Source organism: Toxotes jaculatrix, chromosome 20, assembly GCF_017976425.1.
Source record: "Toxotes jaculatrix isolate fToxJac2 chromosome 20, fToxJac2.pri, whole genome shotgun sequence".
NCBI lineage: Eukaryota > Metazoa > Chordata > Actinopteri > Toxotidae > Toxotes > Toxotes jaculatrix.
In genome coordinates this window covers 1773118-1796167 of record NC_054413.1, presented here as the reverse complement: position 1 = coordinate 1796167, position 23050 = coordinate 1773118, and the positions used below count along the sequence as shown (strand labels likewise).

Sequence of the window (23050 nt, the reverse complement as noted above, 5' to 3'; positions counted from 1 at the left end):
TTAAATCAAATCAGTATACCAATAAAATAGTTTTTTGTTGGTTGCAGCTGTCAAGCAGCCATTTAACTGCAGGTGCCCATAGCTTTACCTTGGGTACCTAAAAGGTTTGTCAGTAATTATTTTAAAAATGTTTTTGACCTTCAGAAAAAGGTAAACCTCCCCAAAAGAAAAGAGTGAAAATAAAATGTAAATCACTGTCTTCATAAAGCGGTACAACACAAACCTACTCAAGAGAATGTGACAAAATTAAAAGAGCGCCACACTGTGGCTTTTAACTGCAGCTCCCTAACTAAGAAATACTTGTTAACACACATTTTTGGTCTTTTTTTTTTTTTAATAAAAGCAAAACTAATTAAACTATGAACTCAAAAAAAGGCAAGCTAAACCGTAGTTTATCTCACGTCTTAGTTTTAATGAGTCTCTATTACTTTCTGATGTCTAAGACAAATGTTAACAAGCTAACTTGGTTGTTTTGGTTGTTTGTGTGAATCTGATCCTTACCCAACACAATATAAAAACACAGTTTTAAGCATTTGATGTACAAAACGTACGACTGAACCATGGGTTCAATCTCTTGTCATGCGGCTAATTAGACACTGAGCAGGACTGAGAATCAGAAGCAAACTGCAGAAATGAGAGAATAGATACCAGAGGAAGAAAAGTGAGAGAACGCACAGTTTGATAGTTTACAGGCAGTTCAACAAGTGACTTTCATCCCAAAAACAGAGCAGAGCAGGACTCAGCGGGTCACAGCTCACAGCTTACACCGAAATATTACAAAACACTGCTCCCATATCTCAAACCACGGAAACAACAGTCTGAAATGGCTGCTTGATGAATAACATTTAAAATCTCTTGGAAACGTTTAACGCCAGTTCTCGTGACTTAAATCGCTGATATACAAGCATACAAAGTACTTTTATACATTTCTGAACTTTAAAACCTCAATGTTTCTTATAACATGCTAACGCTTTTAGTCGCGTTAGCTAACGCTTTGCTAACGTTTCGAACACGAACGTAATTCATACATTTTTTCAAGGACACGACGTTAAGGTAACTCAAGGTCATATTATATATATTTACGTTACTGTTACTGACATTTGATGAACATTCACATTAAACAGTTACTAATTTTCTTACCGCAAGTTGTACGGAGTTGCTGCGCGAACGTTAACGTTGAACTTTTCCAGTGTCAGTGGGCTTTGAACTGATTGGGTGGAAGAAGCTCAGAGACGTCAGTCATTGGTTGGGGCTCGTCCAATTAGATACCGCGTAGGCGGGACTTTCTCCTTCGCATCTTACGTTAAAAGATTTGAACATTTCCTCCACCGCTGCCAACTGTCCATTCACTTTTCAGTAATATCCTGCTTAACTGTAAACACAGATCCCAAGCCCTACTGACAAACTGTGCAGAATACTAAAACCCGAGTTTGGGCAAGATTATTGTAAAGGACACTTCACAGCAGGAGAAGTAAGTTTACATACTAATATTTCCTCAGGGCAAAGCTGCTCTGGTGGCGGAGACCATCTATAACTTATGCGTTTAAGATACAGAGCCAAAGAAAACCGTTTCCTTAACATAAATGATGAAAGTAACGTGAAAGCTGCAAGGAGTAAAAGAGGAGGAGGCCCAACCTGACAAACCCAGCCTAAAATATTCACTTATCTCATCGTAACCTGACATCGTGATGGATAAATCAGCCTGAAATCCACATCAATCTGCATTCCAGATGAACCCTCTCCACGGCTGATTGGACAAATGCAACTGGTTTCACGCTCTTGTTTGTTTTCTTCTGTTTACCAGTGGAACAACATGCTCTCTTCCTCATTGACCTCTGGCCTCTGATAACATGGGTCAGTGTGAACTGTCAAGTGCAGATAAACACACTGCAGAGATGGGTTTAGTGTTGGCCGAAGGAAACATGAATGAGAGATAAGAACAGAGAAGTGTGAGATATGTTTAAAACCAGTGATTTTCTTTTTAGTTTGTGGCAGAAAAACTATAAAGCAAAGACCCCAAAAAATGAATTCAGACAACAAACGGGACTCACTTTTCACAATAAAAGCTTTTATACATAAAATAAATGGAGTCACAGGTTTACAGTTGCGTTCAGAAGCTTACAAATGGCATCGATGCTCAGTCTCCTTCCACCTCATGAAGGTTCAAACAGTCACCAACATTTTTACACTCAGTTATGTAAAAAACACAAATGACATGAAATACAAAAGAATAATTTCCTGTACAAGGTGATGTATGTTTTTATAGCTGTAAGTGCCAAAGTCATTTTGGATAAATGTACATTCTGATGAGGGTTAGACTGATGTGTCTGCTCTCTGATATTCTTCCTGCAATATTTTGCACTTCAGAGATACATATTAGCTGAACCCTGAATTTGGCACCAATTACAATATACTAAATACAACATACACTCAAATGCACAATGAAGATTCATATGAGCTACAGTAATCTGTAAGTTTCCTTAACTCCCACATGAAATTGCTCTTTATCATCTCACTTAGACAGCAGTCACGTACACGGAGGTCGTGACCCCAACATGGGGTCGCGTGATAAATCTGAGGGGCCGTGAGATGATTGTCAGGAGAGGAAAGATAAAAAGCATATTTCTGCTACACTTGTTTTTCCAGGTTTCTTAAAATCTTTTCTTTGTGTAAATTATTCAAATGTATTGCAACAAGGGTAAGAATAAAATAAAAAAGCAAGTAGACTCCTTAAGTTTAAAGGCTCACAAGACAAAAAGGATTGGAACCAACCACAGTGGCCGCATGTTTTTCTTAAAATAACCACTGGGAGGAAAATGTTTATTCCTCAGTCTGTAGTTTAGATTTAAGGTAAGTCTAACAACACCTGGTCTGCCTGGCCTGCTTCCTTGGGCCCTATATAATTAAAAATAAAAGTAAATTTACGATTGTCAAAATGATTGTCCACCACCACGTCTTGTCATATTTCGGTTATAAATGGGATTAAATAACATTTTTCTAATACATAAATTCTTTAAGGCTTGTTTTAAATCTTTGTGGTAAATGCACTTTTGTTGACTCTCATTCCAAAATGTCTCAAATACATTTAATAATGACTGAGAATAAGTAGGAATGTTGTTTTTGTTTTTTTTTGTTAATCCTTCATTCTCAGCCTGTACGTTTGTTCTAATATTTAATCATATAAAATTGTCTGAGAGAATAAAAATTCTATGTTTCTGTTCTGCAGGATTCCAGCAGGTGTGGATGGCTGCGAGCTGAAAAATGTTGAGGAGCACTGTGAAGACAGACTCAGCAGTGACATTAGAAAAGAGGCAAGAGGCAAATTCCCTCTGGTAATAAGGCTTTCACCTCAGAAAACTTTGCAAGTCACAGGGTCAGTCCCTGCAGCAGAAAACAATCAGTCTATAAAGGCATCCTAGAGTAAGACTTCCTGAGTCTGTCGCTGTCCCCTGGTCAAAGCACGGTGGTCTCAGTCTGCAGGATGGACTGGGCTCGGGAGTTCCTGGGAAACTGGGCGGAGTTTTCGGTGCCGTTCCGGCTGACTGACATGGCGTGGAGCCTGCAGTCTCGCCCCACGTAACGCTTGAGCGATAAACTCCTCCACGTCCTCCTCAGCTCGCTCTGAACCTGTTTGCACACAAAGCAAAAGTAGAGTTAAATGTCCGTGAAACAGAGAATTAAATAAACAGAATTATCAGAATAATTCCTGTGTGTGGAGACTAACCTCACTGTTGAGGAAGCAGTATAAGACGGCCACAATGAGACCCTGAAACACACATACACAGCTGTTACTGATGGAGAGAAGTTTTTCACACATCACATAAAAACAGAGTTAACATCAGACTCCAGTTCCTAAAGATTTTAACTCTCAGCTGAACCTAAAGGAAGGACTGAAGCTCTTCATCATCAAAAATGATCATATTCATCAAAAACCTGTCTGTAGTCAGCTGAGTCACTAATAAGAAATCTCTTTCCTCCATCTTTTCCTCCTGAGTCATTTTATTTATGATACGTGTTTGCACACGATGTAATGGTCTGTGCTGTGGTTACTGTTAGAAAGAGAAACCCGTCACACGGTACCTGGAAGGATCCGAGGCCGAGATCAAAGAAGATTTTGACGCGATTCATGTTTTTATCAGGCAGCTCCATCAGGTAGACGAACACCACGTAGTTCACACCAAACAGAGGGATCAGCAGGAGGGTGGACTTAGCCAGGCGTCTGGAAAGAGACACAGGTGAGAAGAAATCCATAACCCACAAACAGACTTCAACTGAATTCAGATGCTGCCGTGGAAGCTTGTGCTGGATGGAATTAAAATCTCGTTTTAAACCACCTGATCCTTTCAGCAAATAAGAGCATTTTTCATTGTTCAAAACCAAAAACAACACACATAGTTTTTAACTGTGTTAGATTATTTCATGTTTGCCTGAGAAGTGACAGTCAAGATGTAAAATGTGGCCGCTGGAAGGGCCATCACATCAGACTGTATCTATATCTAACCAATAAAAGGTCAGAGGTAGAAGATGATTCCTCGGCGTACCTGTACTGCGATTGCTCGTTTCCTCCGACGTCTGTGCAGCGCAGTTTCTGCACCAGAATACGAATGATGCTGATAAACAGAAGGAAGTTTATCTTGAAGTGGAGAAACACAAAGCAGGAAGATGGAGCCACATTAGCAAATGTTTCTTAGAATCCAGATCTCTGAAGCTGCAAAACAACAAAATCTGTCTAGCTGACAAAACATTGTACGGTGGTTTCTGCTCGCCAGAGACTTACAGCGCAGTAGAATTTTAAAAATGTAAAAAATATATTACTTTATATGGACAAAAATACATTTCAGATAGAAAAGTGACTTGTTGTCTTTTGTAAGCAGGCGAATAATAAAACATGGCCGACAATCCATTAGCACAGCAGTGGCCCAGCCCAGCAATAAACCGAGCAGAGCTGTGCTGAGTCAGCAAGTAGAAAACAGGTTAGTCTAATCAGGAAAGTAAAGTTCAGGACGACAGCTTGTTCTGATTGATCAGTGTGTTTGGAAATAAAACCGCTGAATAACTGAACCTTATCTGAAACTTATCTCTGTTTTCTCATGTTTTCCCAGCAACTGAGCGGATTTTAGACAGGTTATAAACACCTGTGGTGGACGGTGGAAACACTGCTGGGACATTATCACACTTATACACACAAGTTCATCAAAGTGCTCCCAGATGTTTTCTGAGCATAGTTGTTAGTACATAGTTTGTTTAAGTGAAGCACAGCAGGTGAAAATGACGGTGGATTACAACATTTCCAAACTATGATCAAAAACATAGTTTTTGAAGGGGAAACAGAAAATTTAAATCAATCCATCAAAACAAAGTGCTTTAGTTACAAATACTATATGTGCATTTCAAAATAAAATACAGTATATAACAAAAAAAAGAGAAAAATCAGAGAGAGAAAACTCACAATGACAGACACCATTATGGGCCAGTTGATCAGTCTGTTGGGGATGGGATTTTCATTCATCTCCCAACACCTGAAAACAAATCAGAGAGGTTTTTACTGTTTTCAGTATTTATCGGTGCTTCTTAAGAAGAATGTGACAGAAAAAGTTTGAGAACCAACAGGTTAAAAAGCTGATAATGCAGGGACAAACAAGTACGCAACATTACTGCATTTAAACATCCTGTTTAAAACTAAGCAGCATTTATTCATTTACTTCTTTAATATCATATCATTTCATGTCATGTCCTTTGGTTTTTATTATACTTTTGGCCACTAGAGGTTGACAGTCTTCTTGTTTATAAAAATGCCAGATCAGATCAGGAGGTGCAGACTCACCTTGTGTCCTCCAGGTGTATCCGACATATGACCCACAACACCATGAAAACAAAAGGGATTCCTGAGAGAGAGAAGGAAGGAGGGAGGAGGAGAGAAAGTCTGTTTAGATTCTCAGTCTGCCAGACACAGAACATCCTCACGAGGTGCCGCTCAGGAAACATGACATCTGCACACACACACACACACTCGTGTACATTAAACAGCTGGGGCTAAATGGCGATGCACTGTGGAGGAAGTGTGGGTAAAGTGGTGATGGATGGTGGAAGGAGGTGTCACATGGCAGCAGCAGAGACTGGACGGAACTGAGCGAACCCAGAGGCCAGGGGAGTGTTTACAACCCGACCTTTCATGAAATACGCTGATGCACTTCACCAGCATGACGCACTGTCTGCTGGCCGGTCTGCGCGTCTGTGTGTGTGCACGTCGGAGTGTTTGGTAAGAAATTATGTGCAGAAACAACGAAGCTTGGTCTAGAGAGGCGAGTTTTAAACATATTTGTTTTCTTGCAGAGAGTTAGATGAAAAGACTGACACCAGGAAACGGGCAAACAGCTCACCCAGCTCCATCTGAAGCCTCTAAAGCTCAGCAATTAACATATTATATGTCTCAAGATGTGTCGAGATTTCATCCATATATCAAAGATATTTAATAGTTATGAGTTCTCATGTTCTTGCATCTATAAATTTCAGTATTTCAGTGGGTTTCAGACGTTAACTCGGCGAAAGAAATACCAGAACTAGGAGAAAGAAGACTGAGGGTGTAAAAAATAAGAAAATAAAACAGTGGTGCAGCCGACCCCAGCCGATGAGCATGTAGATGTAGAGGGGGGTGGAGCAGGCGTGGATGACGACCAGCAGCGTGTGCAGGTACAGGCCCTCCACCAGCAGCCAGAAGAAGTTTGCCATGACGAAGTAGTTGAAGAACACCAGGCTGATTTTACAGCCCACCTACAACAACAACAACAACGACAACAACAACAAGATGTCGTGGATTAGGCTGAACTTTCTGATCATTGTGGTCATTAAAAGAAAAAAAAAAAGATACCCTGCTGTAAAAATAATGTGTGTGTGTGTTTGTTTATGGGGTCACCAGTGAGGGCTGCGTGCTGCAGTCTGTGTTTTCGTCGTCTGAGAACAGCAGAGTGTCTTTGGTCAGCACGGCCACGGCTCGCAGTATGAACGACACAAACAAGTTCAGATGGATGTAGTTCCTCATGCAGTGGAGCCTCCTGTGCATGCAGAGACACACACACACACACACACTCAGAAGAACGTTGAGAAGTGTGTTTATAGACGGCGTCAGGGTGTGAATCCACTGAAGGATGAGGTATCTAAACACGCTGATAGCAGCCAAGTGAACAGCTGGAGCTGATCCAGCCTGAGCTGCAGACGTTCATCAGTCTCACACAGTTCTGCAACAAACTGTTATCACCCCGAGTTCTGTGTGTGTAAGTGTGTGTTTGAGAGTCTGTACACAGGTCTATGTTATCTACCCTGAGTTAATATATCCAGGTTATCCTGATGTTTCAGGGCCATTTTCAGACTCTGAGACTGAAGCTTTTTCACACTGAGTCTGATTCTTTTGTCAGTAAATGCTGGAGCTTTGCCCACATGCTTTACTGTTCACCATCATCATGAATGTTTATGAAAAACACATGAATAAATTTCACCTGGAGGAGAAACGTGCGAGAGCTCGAGACAGCGCTTCTGGGAGATGATGTGTAGTAAACTAAAATCATAACTGGTCCAGTTATTTTTGACGTCTTATGTATCAGAGATATTTCAAACTGGGTTCTGACATAAAAAGCAGATCTTGAGCTTCAATGACGTTCTTGACACTTTCCTTTCCCATCAGGAGCGACATGATTATCCCTATCCCTAACCCTAACCCCTGCCCGAGGGCTGCATTCAACTTTGTAATCTTCTCTGGACGTTTGAAAAAGCTGCGTCAGTTTTTCAGACGACAGAATAAAAAAATTTGAGCTCAGTGTCCTGGTTCAGTTTTAAAGGCTCATTCTTGGTTTTAAAATTATTTTTTGATTTCTCATCTCTCCAATTCTTCTTCACTGCAAACGGTGACACCTGAGGAGGCATCAGTGTGTGTGTGTGTGTGTGTTTACCTGAATAAACAGATGATGATGGTGCTGGTGAACAGAGTGATGAGTGACAGGCTGTGGCCCACAGTGGACAGGATCCTGACCATTCTGTAGAACACCAGCTGGACACACAAACGCACAACATTTATCTGATTATTTGAAATCCTGACCTGACGGTAATAAACTAAGCAGGTACGATGATTTAGCCAAATACAGGACTGTATGAAAGAGCTGTAACTGGTTTGGTAACAGCCACTAGAGGGCGCTGCTCTGTGCCTCTGTATTTACACAGAGTGAATAATTGTTGTTTACTCCTCCGACAAGCAAACAAAGCTGCAGCTTGGCAACAGCGAAGCTCAGGAGCCCTGTGTGGTTATTTAGAGAGCTGACGACGAGCCATGAAAATAATAAACACAATCGCTGCTGCGATGAAAAAGAAAACTAATCAGCAACTGATCAAATCCTGGTCATTTTTTTAAGCAAAGTGTCAAACTGAACAATTAATCAGAGATTAGATTAAACGCCCTGTGGCCAATCAGAGAAAAGAATTCCCTGAGTCTGTTCTCAGACATAATAACGGATCATTCTGAGTCATTAATGATCTCTTATTTACATTTTTTCAATAATTTCTGATCACTGCCAAGAAGACAAAAAAATTAAAATTAAAATTAAAAAATTAAAAATTGAAAAATTAAAAAAAAAAATAAATAAATAAAAGCATCATTGTGACAGAAGAGCTCTTTAGTTCAGTAGCTTCAGTAACGATCCACGAAGCATCTGCAGAGGATGAACATGATATTATCAGCAGCCCTCGTTAAGCTTCTGGCCCTTTCTTTTTCCACAGTGGAGAGGCTCTTTCACAATAAGAGCGGGGCCTGGATCAGGATGAGGGTCTGGTCCATCTCAAAACACAACAGCACTAACTCTGCACAGACTCGTCAAGCCGACACACAGGGGCAGATCTGCACTGTGGAGCTGTGTTATACTGCCCACTGTGTGTGTGTGTGTGTGTGTGTGTGTGTGTGTGTGTGTGTGTGTGTGTGTGTGTGTGTGTGTGTGTGTGTGTGTGTGTGTCGTGCCTGGCGTTCATCGCTCTCATCATTTCTAAACAACATTCCCCATGGCTGACACACCACCTGGCAATTACCCAGATGTATACACACACACACACACACACACACACACACGCAGTGTACAGTATAGACTGTACATTTGTTCATACATGATTCACACATGCATTCTAACATTTACCGTGTTCCTCATCCCATTCTGTTAAACACATTTAAACACACACATGCAAACATTGTGTTCAGGCTGATACACAGTCACACTGACACAAAGACACACACACTATGTTCATTATGACTTTCTCCTTTTTCCCCTCTTTGTTCTGTTTCTTCACCCTTTCTTCTCTCCCTCTCTCTGTTCTTCTCCTTCCTCATTTCTTCTTTTCTTTCCTCTTTATGTTGTTTTGTTTTGTAAGTCCAGGGTTCCTTATTTCTTTTCTTCTTCCCTTCCTGCTTTCTCCTCTTCTTCAGTTTTCTCTTTTCCTTCTCTTCTGCCTTACTTCCTTCTTTTTTTCTTCCTACCTTCATCTTTCTTTCTCTGAAGATGCTAAAAAGCTAAGTGAGGAAACAGGTCGTCGGAGTTACTGAGAACAGTTGTGCTAACGGATTATTTTTCCACTGTGGCATCACCACTTCTGCTTAATCAGTGTTTGTGTTGTTGCTCCGCCGCTCTCTGTCCGTCCACTGCACACATATGGACAAATATCTGAGCATACACAGACAGTCGCAGCCTGGCATCGCCGCCTCATTCCTGAGTCTGATTCTCAGGCCTTCTGGCTGGGAGCTGATGACCTGCTGGCTCTGGTCTGCTGCAGCCACACTGCCTTCTATGTCCAAACACATCTCCATCCATAAACTCTGGCTCACTCGGCCTTTCTGTCTTCCTCTCTGACACCGGAGAATTAAAGCGATGCTGAACTTCGGGCCGAGCGGCTTCCTGAGCGTGAGAGAACTGTCTTTATCTTCTGCTCCCGCGTGCTCTCTGGTGTTTTAAATCAAGATCAAGTCGTGACAGAGACCAGGGAAATATGGATCTAAATGGAGACTGTGACCATATTTGTTGTTCTGACATTAAAGTCAGAGCTAAAAACATACACGGTTTGTTCTTTGGGTCTGAGGCGGCTTTTACTGGTTCAGGCCTCTGCTGTGTTTGTGGTTTTGGGGAAAACCTGGTTCAAATATTTAACCTGGTTTAAATATTTTTCTTTGAGCGTCTTTGGATTTTGGACAAAACAGGACACTTCTGAGAAACCGTGACAGTCGTTTTTCTGAATTTTTGGATGTTTTCTAGACAAAATAACTGATTAACTGATAAAATCATCTGAAGATGAATCATTAACGATCATCATCAGGACCTGCAGCCCTGTGCTACGGACGTTTGACCTGCTGAGTGAGGAAGAAAAGAGGCGCACAGTCTTTCACCTCCCACGAACCTGAAGGTTGCATTTTGGCGTCTCGTAGATGACGAGGACCATCAGCTGTATCTGCTGTGTGTGATGTGTGTGAGCGAGTGTGAGCGCCCGGCGGTGACGTCTGGTCTCAGCTGAATGTTTTCCAGACGGAAAACCTCTTGTCTCTTCAACAGGAAACAAATAGAAGCTTCAGTGAGAGTCAGGGAGCGGGAACCCCACACCTGAGGGCTCTGGAGAGGATCACAACACACAGCTGTGTGTGTGTGTAAGTGTGTGTTCTTAAAATTCATCGATATGCTCCGCTGTGTTCTGTCACACTGCTCAGGTGTGTGTACATTATTTATCAGTTTTGTTCTCTGCTCCTTCATCGACGACGCTTCACGAGTTTGTGTTTAACCCTGATTTCATCCGTCACTTAAACAAAAGCAAACAATCAACACTTCAGTTAAATAAACTACACAGATCACTCGTCACGTCCACTCAACACTGGAAACACAACGCTATTCTTTATATTCACAGGAGTAAAATGTTCCCCACTTCCAAAGGAAGAGTGATGTCTGCTGCAGCTTCTTCTAAAAAATTAATTATCATGAAAAATTTAAACCTCTTTAAAAAAAATAAATAAAAATTGGGCTGCTCTGGTGAATTTAAACACAAAAACACTTTCAACTACAAGATTTCATCCTGTTCTCGTCCTCGAAGCACAGAAACTGGTGCACTGCTGTTTCAGATGTTACAGCTCAGCAACATCCGCCCTGTATCTCTATCTGTTGTCATGGGAAATCAATAAATAATAATAAAACAATAATGTTAATATTAACTCACTCTACATTGCAGAAAGAGAAAAAAGAAAAAGCCTGTAAGTGGGTCTGGAGTTCAGGTTTTTTTTGGTCATACATTAGATGTTTCCAGGAATTTATCTGTAAATTTAAAAAAAATAAAAAGAAGTTTTTACGCTCGACTCAGGTGGAAACGTTGAAGAATTAAGTGGAAAGACGTTTCTTGTTTTTCTGCTTGAGTTGGAAGTCTTCAGCCTCCATATGTGAGCGTGTTTACACACAGAGGGAAAAGAAAAACAGACCAGCGATGAGAAAACCAGATACTGTAAACAGAGAAATACAGGGAAGTGACAGAGATGTTAAAAAAAAAAGTCGACTCTTAAATGAAAATATACACACAGCCATGTTCGAGATGCTCGCTCCTCATCAGGAAGGAGTCGGGTCTAACGGGAAAGGTTGTGCAGATTTCGTTTGTCTGCAGAGGATTTAAGACGCAATTTAACTTTGGAGTTTGTGACACTGAGAAGCAGCAGTTTGAAGCTCCATCTCCATCTTACTGTCACACAGGAATAAAAGTCTCTGTGATATGTCTTACTCCTCAGTGCTGCAGAGCAACATCAGCATCAATGTTCATTAAATGCTTCTCAAACATTTGGGATTTTTCTGGTCAAACTTCACTTCACAGCTCCAGGAATCAGGATTGACTGCAGAGTAAAAAAGAAGAGAAATCAAGTCCCGGAGGAGTGTGTGGCGTGATATCTGGGGCAGCGTGGACACAATAATAGTTCCGGATATTCTCTTAAACCTGGATATTACTCGCTTGTTTAAACCTCAGTATGAACCAAAGGGCCCTGGAATGCAGCCGCCACCACAAGCAATAACTGGAGACGGTCAAAAAATAAGCTCCGTGGCATCACACAGGACGCCTCGGGGCGACGGGCAGGTTAAAACACACAGATGCAAACACACACACGACTGCCTATACACACACTCGACAGTCAGCAGACACGGAGAGTCTGACGGTGGTTCAGTGCTCTGAGAAAAGGCTGCAGAGGAAAGTATGGGAACTGACCCAGTTCTTTCTACAGCCACCTGCACAGCTCACAGCATCAGGTGCTTCGCTGTGTTAAAAGAGTTAAATGAAGAGGGAGGAAAGCTCTCGTGAAGAAGCAGATATGGGAACAGACGAGGGCGGATTAGAGGGCAGCGAGCGCCAAGACCGAGAACTGAACCCCCACATCTCCGCTGGAGGAGCCGGGAGTTTAAGCCACTGTCTCGCCACAAGTGCACACAGCAGATAGAGTGCGCGAGTCTCTGGACACTGAGCCGCTCTGCTCTCTGTGTGGAGGCACTGATGAAATCCCAAACGACTGGGGTTTGGGAAATCTCATGTACTCATCCCCATGACAGTTTTATTTTCATTTTATTGTTAAATGTTTGGCATTATTTAAAAAAAAAAAAACGTCCCTGTCTGAGTGTGACTGACAGTAAATGGTTGGAGAAAGAAAGTAAGCAAAGACAGACGCGGCGCTCAGCGCCTGACGAAGGCAGATTTCACAGGGGTCTGACTTTCATTCGCAGGAAGAGAGAAAGGTGAGAGATCAGCCGGAGGTCACAGATATGTCAGCCAACAATCTCTCGCTCCTCTCTTTCCTCTCTTCGCCTTCCTCTTCGTTTATCTCTGTCGTCTCTGAGCAGATAAACATGCGCACAGATGCTGACACGCTCAGCTGATATGAAATCAGCCCTTTTCTTCACCTCGGCGTGCGAGCGCTGATGCACACTAATCTTTTAACCGACTCCAAATCTACTGGGTCAGTCTGCTGGGAAACTGCGTGACAGAAAGCGGTGAGACACACGATAGCATGATGTCAACAAAGCCACAAAAATGAGCAGAGACTCAGTGTGTGGTGAATTCGTGTGCTGCTGTTGGTTTGCAATTCAACAGCCTGTTTGAACTTATTGCAAAGTCAGTGTGTGAGTATCTGTGTGTTCTGTAGTTTCATCACAGTTACATGTCACACTGAAAGTTTTTTTTTTCCTCCACATCTCAGAATATTTTGTCTGACTGATTCTCCTCTTTGTTATTTTGGCTTCAGTGACTTTATTGAGTCTGTCTTCCAACAAAAGTCAGAAAGTTACTGAGCTTTCATCACAAAACTCCCTTTTTGTGTTTCCGTGGACAGCACACGCAAATAACATGTTTCTACGTGTCCGTCCGGAGGAGAATCACAAGCTGTGCGACGTGACGTTTAACGCAGCCTGCAGTCAGTTTCATGAGACTCCTGATTCAGAGCTTTAGGAGGAAAAGGTTTGAATCACATTCACCACACTGAAACCTGGTCATCACCTCACACACTGACACGAGCGCTCTGCACAGCGCACAGGTTTCACAAAGGAATTCGAAAGTCTAAGAGCCAGATCGGCCAAAAATCTCCTGTCTGAAAACCGGGTCTGTGGTCGGTTTGCAACCAGCTGCAGAACAAAGCTTTCAAAAGTGGGTTAAAAGAGATAAGATCCTTTAACAAGTCGACACCACAGGCGGAATATGAAGTTTGATATTGACTGTGAGGCAGTTTCTCCGCTGCTGCATGTTTGTTCGACGAAAAACACAAAAGGAAACCGCTGTGGTTTGAAAACCCTGAGCGCAGCAGGTCTAAATTTTCATTTTGACATTTTCGTATACAGCTTTTAAATGTTTATAATAACCTAAAATCAAGCATCTGACAGAAACCAACAGATTCCTGAAGCAGGAAGAGGAACACATTTCTAACACTTCATTTAACGTGACCCCAAAGCTCCAGGAAACGAACCCCGTGAACCTGGACGTGACGTTGTTCTGTCAAACGAAGAATCAAGTTTCCAACAATAAATGAATGTTTTTCAGTCACAAGATTTTAGTTCTTTAAAAGGAAATTTAAGTTTTACTGGTCAATCCTCAACCTGACTTTAATCAGTAGGATATATATTAAGACACTTTTATCTTGTGACCCCTCGACACTTCCAGCATGAGACCATCAAAGGGCGATTTTCCCCCGGAAACGTCAGACCCTGAACTCACCTCACTGGGGACGTCAGTGCTGTTTGACCCGCAGGCGATGGTGATGATGGGGTAGACGTCCGACCAGCCTTTCTCTGTACAGTTCCTGCTGAGGTTACCTGAGACAGTCAGACAGACAGAGTGATTGTGTGAACTCGGAACAAAGCAGTCAGCTGCCCCGTGAATAATTAGACTCATTAACAGAAAGAGCCCGAGCAGCGACGTCGAGATGGAGAGGGTGGTGACGGAGGAGAGAGACAGATCGAACAGAGAGATGGGGGGAAGGTGAGGAGAAAGAAAGAGAGAAGACAAACAGCTTTTCCACCTGAAGCAGGTTTAGTTTCCTTTGAAACAAGGTCAGATGTTAAACATAGAAAATGAATCATCATAACTTCTCATCTGCATGAGAAAATAAACACATCTCCATTTTGTTTTCCACTGTGTTTTCCTTCAGTCTCCACTCCTGCAAACTAAAGCACGATTAAACTTTTCGTGGTTGTGTTTCAGTCACACTTCCTGGACTAGAAAAAAGAAATCAACAAGTCCAGGTCAAATTGGCAGAAACGCACCGAACACAGAACCTGAACTGATTCAGGTTTAGTGTCCAACATGCTGTAATGGCACCGAAGACTCTCCCTGAACCACGAGGCAGATCGCTCCCGGGGAAAAGCCAGAGCTTTGTTTATAGATGTGTTTCAAACAAAACTCGCCAAAGACACTTTTCAGCTGTTTTGAGTTACAACTGGAGAATTCGTGAAGCCAGTTAAGCTCAGTTTTCATCATTATTCTGTCAGAAATATGCTCAAGTCTTCTAATGAAAAGATTTTACCAATCGTCAGCAGCTCCGAGGAAATCGGCTGTTTCTGTTCAATTATCTGAAAAATGTATAGAAACATAAAAAACAAGAGGAGAAGAGATGAACTCAGAATCAAAGAAAGAAAATAAGAGTGAAAGTGAGTGATGCAAATACAAAGAGAGAGAGAGAGAGAGAGAGAGAGAGAGAGAGAGGGACAGCAGAGGGTGAGGAAGGTCAAGACGGCAAGGTCAGAGCAGGGGCTGATGGGAGAGGAAAGGGAAGCAGAAAATTAGATGGAGGGATGAAAGACCTGTCGGACTGTAACGTGCACAGAGGACAGAGGACGGAGAGGATCAAAGGCAAAGGGACAAGAGGTAATCAACATGATGGACGAAGCGGAACGAGTCGAGCGAAAGACGAGAGTTTGTGAAACTGGACGTGAAAGGAAACGACGGGGAGAAGGAAACGTCTGGTGGAGGTCGAGGGTTCGGACACGACGGCCGATACAGAATCACATGTTCACTCCACAAACCCAGACACACATCGACGCTTTTCAAATACACCCAAACTGTGTGTGTGTGTGTGTGTGTGTGTGTGTGTGTGTGTAAGCTGAAGCTCACCATTTTTTCCAAAAAGATGCAGGAGGGGGGAGGGGCAGGGGAGGGTCATCACCTCGCCGACCGGCACGTTCTGCCAGCAGGACAGGTAGCCCCACTCGCCACGACATCCTGAACACACACACACACGCGCACACACACACACACACACACACACACACACAGTATAAATTCGACGGCTCAGAACTTCCTGCTCGGCTGATCCTGTGCGCTGCTGAGTGAACAGATGGACAATAAATCAAACATGAGTTTTCTTTTGATCCTCTGGAGTTTTCACGTTTAGTGTCACCGCACAGGAAACTGACTGACGTCCTTAATTTACCAGCTTAAAAGCCCCTGACTTTGTTTTCCATGCTAAGAATGAAATGAAGATTATTTTAAAGGTTGAAACAACAAACTCTTTTGTTGTTTTACTAAAATACATCTGAAATTACAGGAGTATTTCTTTCTGCAGGAAAAAGCCTGAAACAATCTGCTGTTACGGCAAATTTTAATTTACTTCTTTCTTCATTTTCTGAACATTAAAATGAATAAACTGTTATTTAAAGCTGAAAGTTACTGAAATGTCTGGAAACACTGCGTCACATATCTGTCCTGATGTCTGTGTGATGGTGGTTTGTCCTTCAACATATGATTTCTGTGAATTTAACACGCAGACGCACACGTGTCTGTAGACAGGCGTGTGAAAGAACCCACAGTCCACAAGCTGCAAACGCCACAGATAAAACACGTTTTAATTATCGCTGTGGTGAAACTTTAAAATACACATGACCTTTTAGAGAAAACAGAAGAGCTCAGCGTTGAATGTGCTGTATCAGTGTGTGTGTGTGTGTGTGTGTGTGTGTGTGTGTGTGTGCACTTCCTGTATTCCTCACGACTCTGGTGTATTTGGCCTGAGAGGTAAATAAATGATTGATAGCGAGTGCGTTGCAACACAGGCTGAACCGGCGTCCAGACACACCCTCCTCTCCACATAACTGACCTCACACACACACACACACACACACACACACACACACACACACACACACACACACACGCACACGCACACGCACACACACGCACACACACACACACACACACACACACACACACGTCTCTATTGTCTTGTACTTTAGGAGTTTTTTTGTCACTGCACATCACAACAGTGTTGGTCACCATAAAACTCTCCATCCTGCATATATTCCTCTCTGTTTTAGACTCTGTGTGTGCGTGCGTGTGTGTGCGTGTGTGTGTGCGTGTGCGTGTGTGTACCTGTGCTGGTGGGCGTCTGCTGCTGCAGCTGTGTCCGACACTCTCTCTCGGCTCTCTGAATCTCCCAGTGGAACTGGCAGTTAGGAAACTTTCCATCAACCTGTCGGAGCAAGAGGAAATAAATATTATGAATATTATCTCCAGCACGAACAAACGTCCTGCGTCAGTCAGAAGTTCAGCCTCTGGGTCTCCGTGTCTCGAGCTGCACGCCGCCGTTTGATCAGCGTGCTTCAGTGCTTTTTGCTGCTGTCTGGGAATTTAGAAACCCACGCACCTGTGCTCTCATTCCCTCATTTCAGTATTTTGTACCAATGTCAAAAATTAATAACGTAGCCTTTAAGCCTGTGGATCAGAGTTTATACAGTAAATAAAAGTATAATGGATGTCACAGACGACACTCTGTCTGTGGTGTCTGTTTTTCAATATTTCAAAAATCAGATTTTTTTCTTCCGTGAAATCACATCCTGATTCTGAGTCTGTTCTGTCCTTTTTACTTTCAAAATAGTTTTAGTTTCCCTTCTCAGCTGAACTCCATTAACGTTTGGAAGCATTTAAACATTTTACAAAGTGTTGACATGTTAAAAACATTTTTCCTGACTCCAGGTTGATGAATGCTGAGCTCTGACTTCAGATGTCGACACCTGTGCTCAGCAGCCAGATGTGGGTCAGACCAACACCAGACCCGAGCCGAGCGAGCCTCCACCGAGGCCTGACCGACCCGACTCCGCCCGAGGAGGAGGAGGAAAGTTTGTTATCTTCACCTCGTTTAGGTGAAGTGGGCCAAACAATCCGCTGAGCGCCAAACTTTTTTTTTTGTGCTGCTGATAAACATTTGCCACCATCAGGCCAGTTTCGGCGTGCGCCCTGGTACAACTGACGGTTACCAAGGAAACGCGCTAAAACAGAATGTACACAAAGGGCAGCGTGAACAATCTACACAAAGAGGAACACACTCTGACTTCATTGATATACTGAGAGTGTGTGTGTGCGCTGGGAGGTCTGTTTACACTGAGATATACCTCCGCTCTCAGCAGCATTTCAGACCTGTCAGTGTGTTTATACCCCCACTCACACACACACACACACACACACTTTTGTTACTCCCCACTGGGACTCGTCCACACACTGAGCTCACCTATCAAACATCACTTCACCTCTGGTGAACTGACCCGTGACAGGAGAAGGAAGGCTTTTTAAACAACACCTTCACACCTGAGGAGGCCGAACACCTGACAGACAACTGGGCCTAAATATTTTCCTTATTTAAATCCCATGAAAAGACCGAAACCAACACGATCCATCTCTGAACACTTTACCGCGTCCTGACCTCCCTCCTCTCTCAGCTCCACTGGCTCCTGCTGACGACAGAAATGAAAAACATCTCACAGATGTTTAGTTTCGTTTAGTTTCACTCCATCATTTCTCAAAGCAGCTGCCCAACAAACAAACACGAGGAAGTACTGCATTTGTTCGGGACTACTTTCAGCGGCGGATTAATCCACATGCTGTAGTGAGTATTTGTGTGTGTGTGTGTTTGTGTGTGTTGGACTCTGTCCAAATAAAGTACAGCTGATAAGATGCACTGGAATAAGATGCAGGTGTTTGCAGAATCAGTTCATTGCTGGTTCAATATCACCAAACTTCTCTTTTACAGTATTAAAACCTGCACTAACTGATTCTTCATCACCGTCTAAGCTGATTTGTTGGTAGAATATTTATCCTTCATCTGTGTTTGTGTGCAGCTGATGACTCTCTGTCCTGTGCTCCAGTTTTTGGTCTCCACCACCTCCTGAGTGAAATATCTGGCTCTTTAGCTGCTAAATGCTTCACTGGGTGTGTTTCTGATCAGCAGAGTTTGAGGTTACTTCATCATTTCGAATGCTGACCCGGAAAACTGTGCTGGTCACGTGGTGCATTCAGGTGCTGACGCGAAACAACGACATCTGAAGCTTTAATGAGGGTTTTTGTTCAAAAACCCAAAGCAGACAACAAACAACACACGGTTCGTCCTCGTGAGGATCACGTGGATCTGGATGCTCCTCGACTCAGTCGTCTCCCAGACTGAGGATAAAACAGCAAGTATCAAAGTACATATGAGACATTTGGTCTCAGTCTGCAGTTTGGCTTCAGAACAGGAGCTCTGTCCTGAACATGCGATGAACATTTTATCCTGCGGTGGTTTAGAAGAAAGAAGTTTGACTTGGAAACACAAACATAAACTGACTTTGTTTGTTTTTTTTTTTTAAATGAAGTTTACGTTGACATTTAGATGAGCACATGAGGAATCTGAATTTTCATTTCACAGCAGACACTTTGATTTGCTGCAGGAGGATTAATGGTGCTGTGAACTCCAGGTGGGTGAGGGTGGAGGTTCCTCCAGCTTCACTGAGTTTGCTCATTAAAAATCTCAGCCTCTGATTTTGGTTGATGTCTTTCCTGTTTCCATTTTCTGCTTCTCAAAACAAAAAACTATAAACAGAAAGCAGCAAAGGGCAAAGGATAAACCGTTTGACCTTCTTTAATCCACCACCGTCTAACAAACAGCATCATCTCTGCCATCTAATGAGCTCTAACACACACAAATACACACAGAAACACACAGATCCATTATGATGGAGAGGATAAAATGTTCTGGATTAAACTAAACAAACGTTTGTAATCGTGAACGTTGTCTGACCTCGACTCCGTCCAAAAAGCAGCCATCAGACTCCTGCTCACAGAGAACGACGACAGCTCTACAGTTCGTCTGTCTTTGGCAGCACGAATCGATACGGATCTATAACAGAGACAGATCTGGTCATGCCTGTCCTCAAACTTTGGCCCTGCAGGCTGCCGTACCCTCAGTCTGACCATGAGCCGGTTTACCGAGACGTGAGGGAAGCATTTCAACTCCACGCCCTGAGAAACCAAACTGACCCGAGGATTCAAACCAAGGCCTTCACCTCTAAGGAGCTGCAGCATTTACCCGTCTCCTCTCAGACTCCACACACACGGAAAGAGGAGAAGCAAAGATTCAAACTAAACAATAATCCGTCTCCTAACTGAGCGACTCTCTACCGACAGGTCTCCCTCCTCCTCACAGGCCTGGTTTGTCAACATGAACGCGGTTTACCGACGTGGCCCTGCAGGACTGTGGTTTGCACAGTCGCCTCCTGCACGGGACCTAACACAGGATTAAAACCGTTTATCACAGCTGAGTTTTAATCTTCACACTTGAGCTTGTTTTAAAATTCTCATGTGTTTCTTATCTTTTTTCTTTATGACAGATGTTTGCTGTCCTCTCGTGTCTCTGCAGCTTCCTGATATCAGCACACACAGCAGCAGGACTCCGCTCAGATCAATAGAGGAAGCAGAAGTCATTAACCTTTAGTGTAAGTACTGTGCATACACACTCGGATTTGACATCTACTGTAACACACACAGCTGACACGTTTCTCCTGTGACTGTAAAACCAGTCTGAGGAAATGTCTGCATCGTGTTTTCATGTTTAAACATTTTATCAGCAGCTGAAACACACACACGAAACGCAGGTTCTCCAAACTCAGACTTTTCAGATTCAAAACCACGATTCTGGGGTCAAAGGTTCAGCTGATACGGGACATTATCTTTGTTATTTTTCGTCTCGTGGACAGCTGTGAACAGTCGCCTCTTTCGTTCAGAGCTTTTCCTTGGAGTGAAATCGTAACTGAGCCACTCTTTCGCTTACTTCAGTGCATTTTTGCATTTTTGGACGACTGACGTCACCTGGACGACGTCTGCTGGAGTCAGATTTGAGTAAATCATCCTCTTGAGTTTTCTGCTGTTGCACTCAGACCCACTAAAGAACACTGCTGGTTTTCAGCGTCTCTGAAAGATGATGATAACTTGTATAAGTGAACTAATGGCCCAGGCTGCAGATTCTAAGTATAGAGCTGAGCATACTGTGTGAATCAGGCCTGAATATTAAAAATTTACCACCAGCAGCAAGAAAATGAATCTATAATTAATGTTTTCACACAGTTGAACATTAAAGAAAAGTCAGCAGCACAAACTCATTCTTCCAGGATGCAAAGTTTATCTTTGGTGTTTAAAATGAGAGGATGCAGGCTCCTGTTTACACTGTTAAACTTAATAACTGTGAAAGCAGCAGTGTGGAAATGTGATTTTCAAACCATCCGTCCACAGGACAACAAAGAAATCCTGAATAAATAGGGGGACAAATAAAACTGTCCCAGTAGGAACATTCGCCAAAATAAAGATAAATCAAGTGAGATATGGTCCCTATAAACTCACTGTGTGACTGTGTGAGGAATATTATGACCAAATTATGCCATAAAGTCATCTAAGACTAATCATTTAGCGCCACAGGAGATAAACATTGTTGAGTAACACTGAAAGAAAGTTACAGGAAAAGTTTAAAATATCAAAAAGTCTCTTTAAAGTCGATCTGACCGGAAATTAACAGCTGTTTTTTTTTCCTTTTAAGCTGTGACACATTCTTTTAGCTCTTTTATTTGAGAGAACATATTGCAATTTAACAAAATAAAACCCAATTATTATAAATAAATGAAGGACTCACCGTGGGGATGAAGCTGAAGCCGAGCAGAAGCAGAACGAGTCGGTGCGTAAAGGACATGGTCACATCTCATCCGGCGGAGGGTTAAACCCACCTGAACAGCGGCTCGCAGCTCATCTGACTGTTCATCCTCAGCATGAAACAGGTGTGGTGGAGCAAAGCGCCGCCAAACTGCAGCCTGGGACGTTTGTGAGTTCAGAGTCAGAGTTTGGCGCGCTGGTCCTCGGCTTTACGCACGGATTCATTCACCGCAGCGTCTCTGGAAATCGCTCTGGTTGACACGGGGAGGATTAAACGTCTTTCCAAAAAACACAAGTTTGAGAAAAACCTTTTCTTTAGCGTTGGAGACAAAGAAAAGAACCAAAGCGCCCGAACCACACGATCCGGCAGCCGTTTGTGTGGAACCCCGGACGGGAGGTGCGTTCAGTTCCGCAGGCAGAGTTAGAGTGAGGCGGTGGTCCGGATCACTCCCAGTTCACTTTCAAACCTAAGCGCGTCCCCGTCACACGTGTCCCTCAGGAGGACACCCCGGACTGATGCGCGCTCCCGCCGCCAGGACCTGAAGGAGCTTCCTGGGATCCAGCTGTGGAAATGTCAACAGCGACCTCTTGTGGTTTTACTCACAACCTCTGCGCCTTAAAGAAAATCAAAGTTTCTCTGATAACATGTAAGAATGAATCAGAGTTTTAAAGACCTGAGTCATTATGTCATCACGTGGAAACACATCAGACTTCCTGTGACTTATGACATGTTGGACATTCTGGAAGGTTCCATTGTAAAACACAGGTCACTGGAAACATGTCCCTCTGCAGAACATCAGCATCAGCTGGAACTTTCATCCAGCTCAGCCACAAATGTCCTGCATGTGTCTGTCAGGAGGAAGATGTTTGTCCTGATGGCAAAGAGAAGCTGTAAAATTCAATCTGATCGTTTGTGAACTCACACAGGTTCATGGAAAATCCAGCAACAAGCATCCGCAGAGTTTAATGACTGCAGAGGAGGAGAAGATGAAAGGATGGAGGATAAGAAAGAGAAAGGAAAGTCCCATCCATCAGAGGAAGCCAGCGTCTGATCCCACACATCATTCGGTCATTTATGGCTCCAACTGCATGAATAACTGAACAGAATCAGTCGGAAAAGCTTTTAGTGCAGAGTCCCGGGTCAGACAGAGAGGAGGGAAAATTAAAAACAGGAGGAAACGGCTTTGTTTTTATGGTGTTTGACGACGTTGGATGGTTTTATCGTGTTGGTCCATTAGTTTTACTCTTTCATCGGTTGCATGTATAAACTCTGCTTTTACCTGTGAACATCTGTTTGAGAGAGGAGGCATCAGCCAATAAGGCCGGTGCAGTAACTGAAGTGTCGGTGGATCCTGGAAAAAAAAAACTGGAGAAAAAAATCATTAGTTTTTTAAAAATATAATGTTTAACATCAGTGTAATGAAACGCAGATTTGTCAGGTTATTCATTTGCTGGATTAACACAAACCAAACTCTCCTGTCTGGTTATTTTATCCTTTACCTTCTCATATTCAAAGAAACATTTTATCATGTAGCATCAATAATAATAATAATAATAATAATAATGAAGACCAGTCTGAGTTTTAGCCAAT

General features: G+C 42.9%; 1 protein-coding gene across 1 annotated transcript; it reads right to left on the bottom strand.

The window, feature by feature from the left end:
* Nucleotides 1-2047: 2047 nt before the first annotated feature.
* Nucleotides 2048-21748, bottom strand: LOC121200418 (vasoactive intestinal polypeptide receptor 2-like). Its single transcript, XM_041065732.1, has 13 exons — nucleotides 21443-21748; nucleotides 16885-16984; nucleotides 15634-15741; nucleotides 14239-14336; nucleotides 7944-8041; nucleotides 6914-7052; nucleotides 6621-6771; nucleotides 5825-5885; nucleotides 5450-5519; nucleotides 4542-4633; nucleotides 4081-4219; nucleotides 3725-3766; nucleotides 2048-3627 (listed from the first exon to the last, which is right to left on the bottom strand). Exons 1-13 carry the CDS (start codon nucleotides 21497-21499, stop codon nucleotides 3454-3456), a joined length of 1329 nt encoding a protein of 442 aa, XP_040921666.1. The 5' UTR covers nucleotides 21500-21748; the 3' UTR covers nucleotides 2048-3453.
* Nucleotides 21749-23050: the final 1302 nt, after the last annotated feature.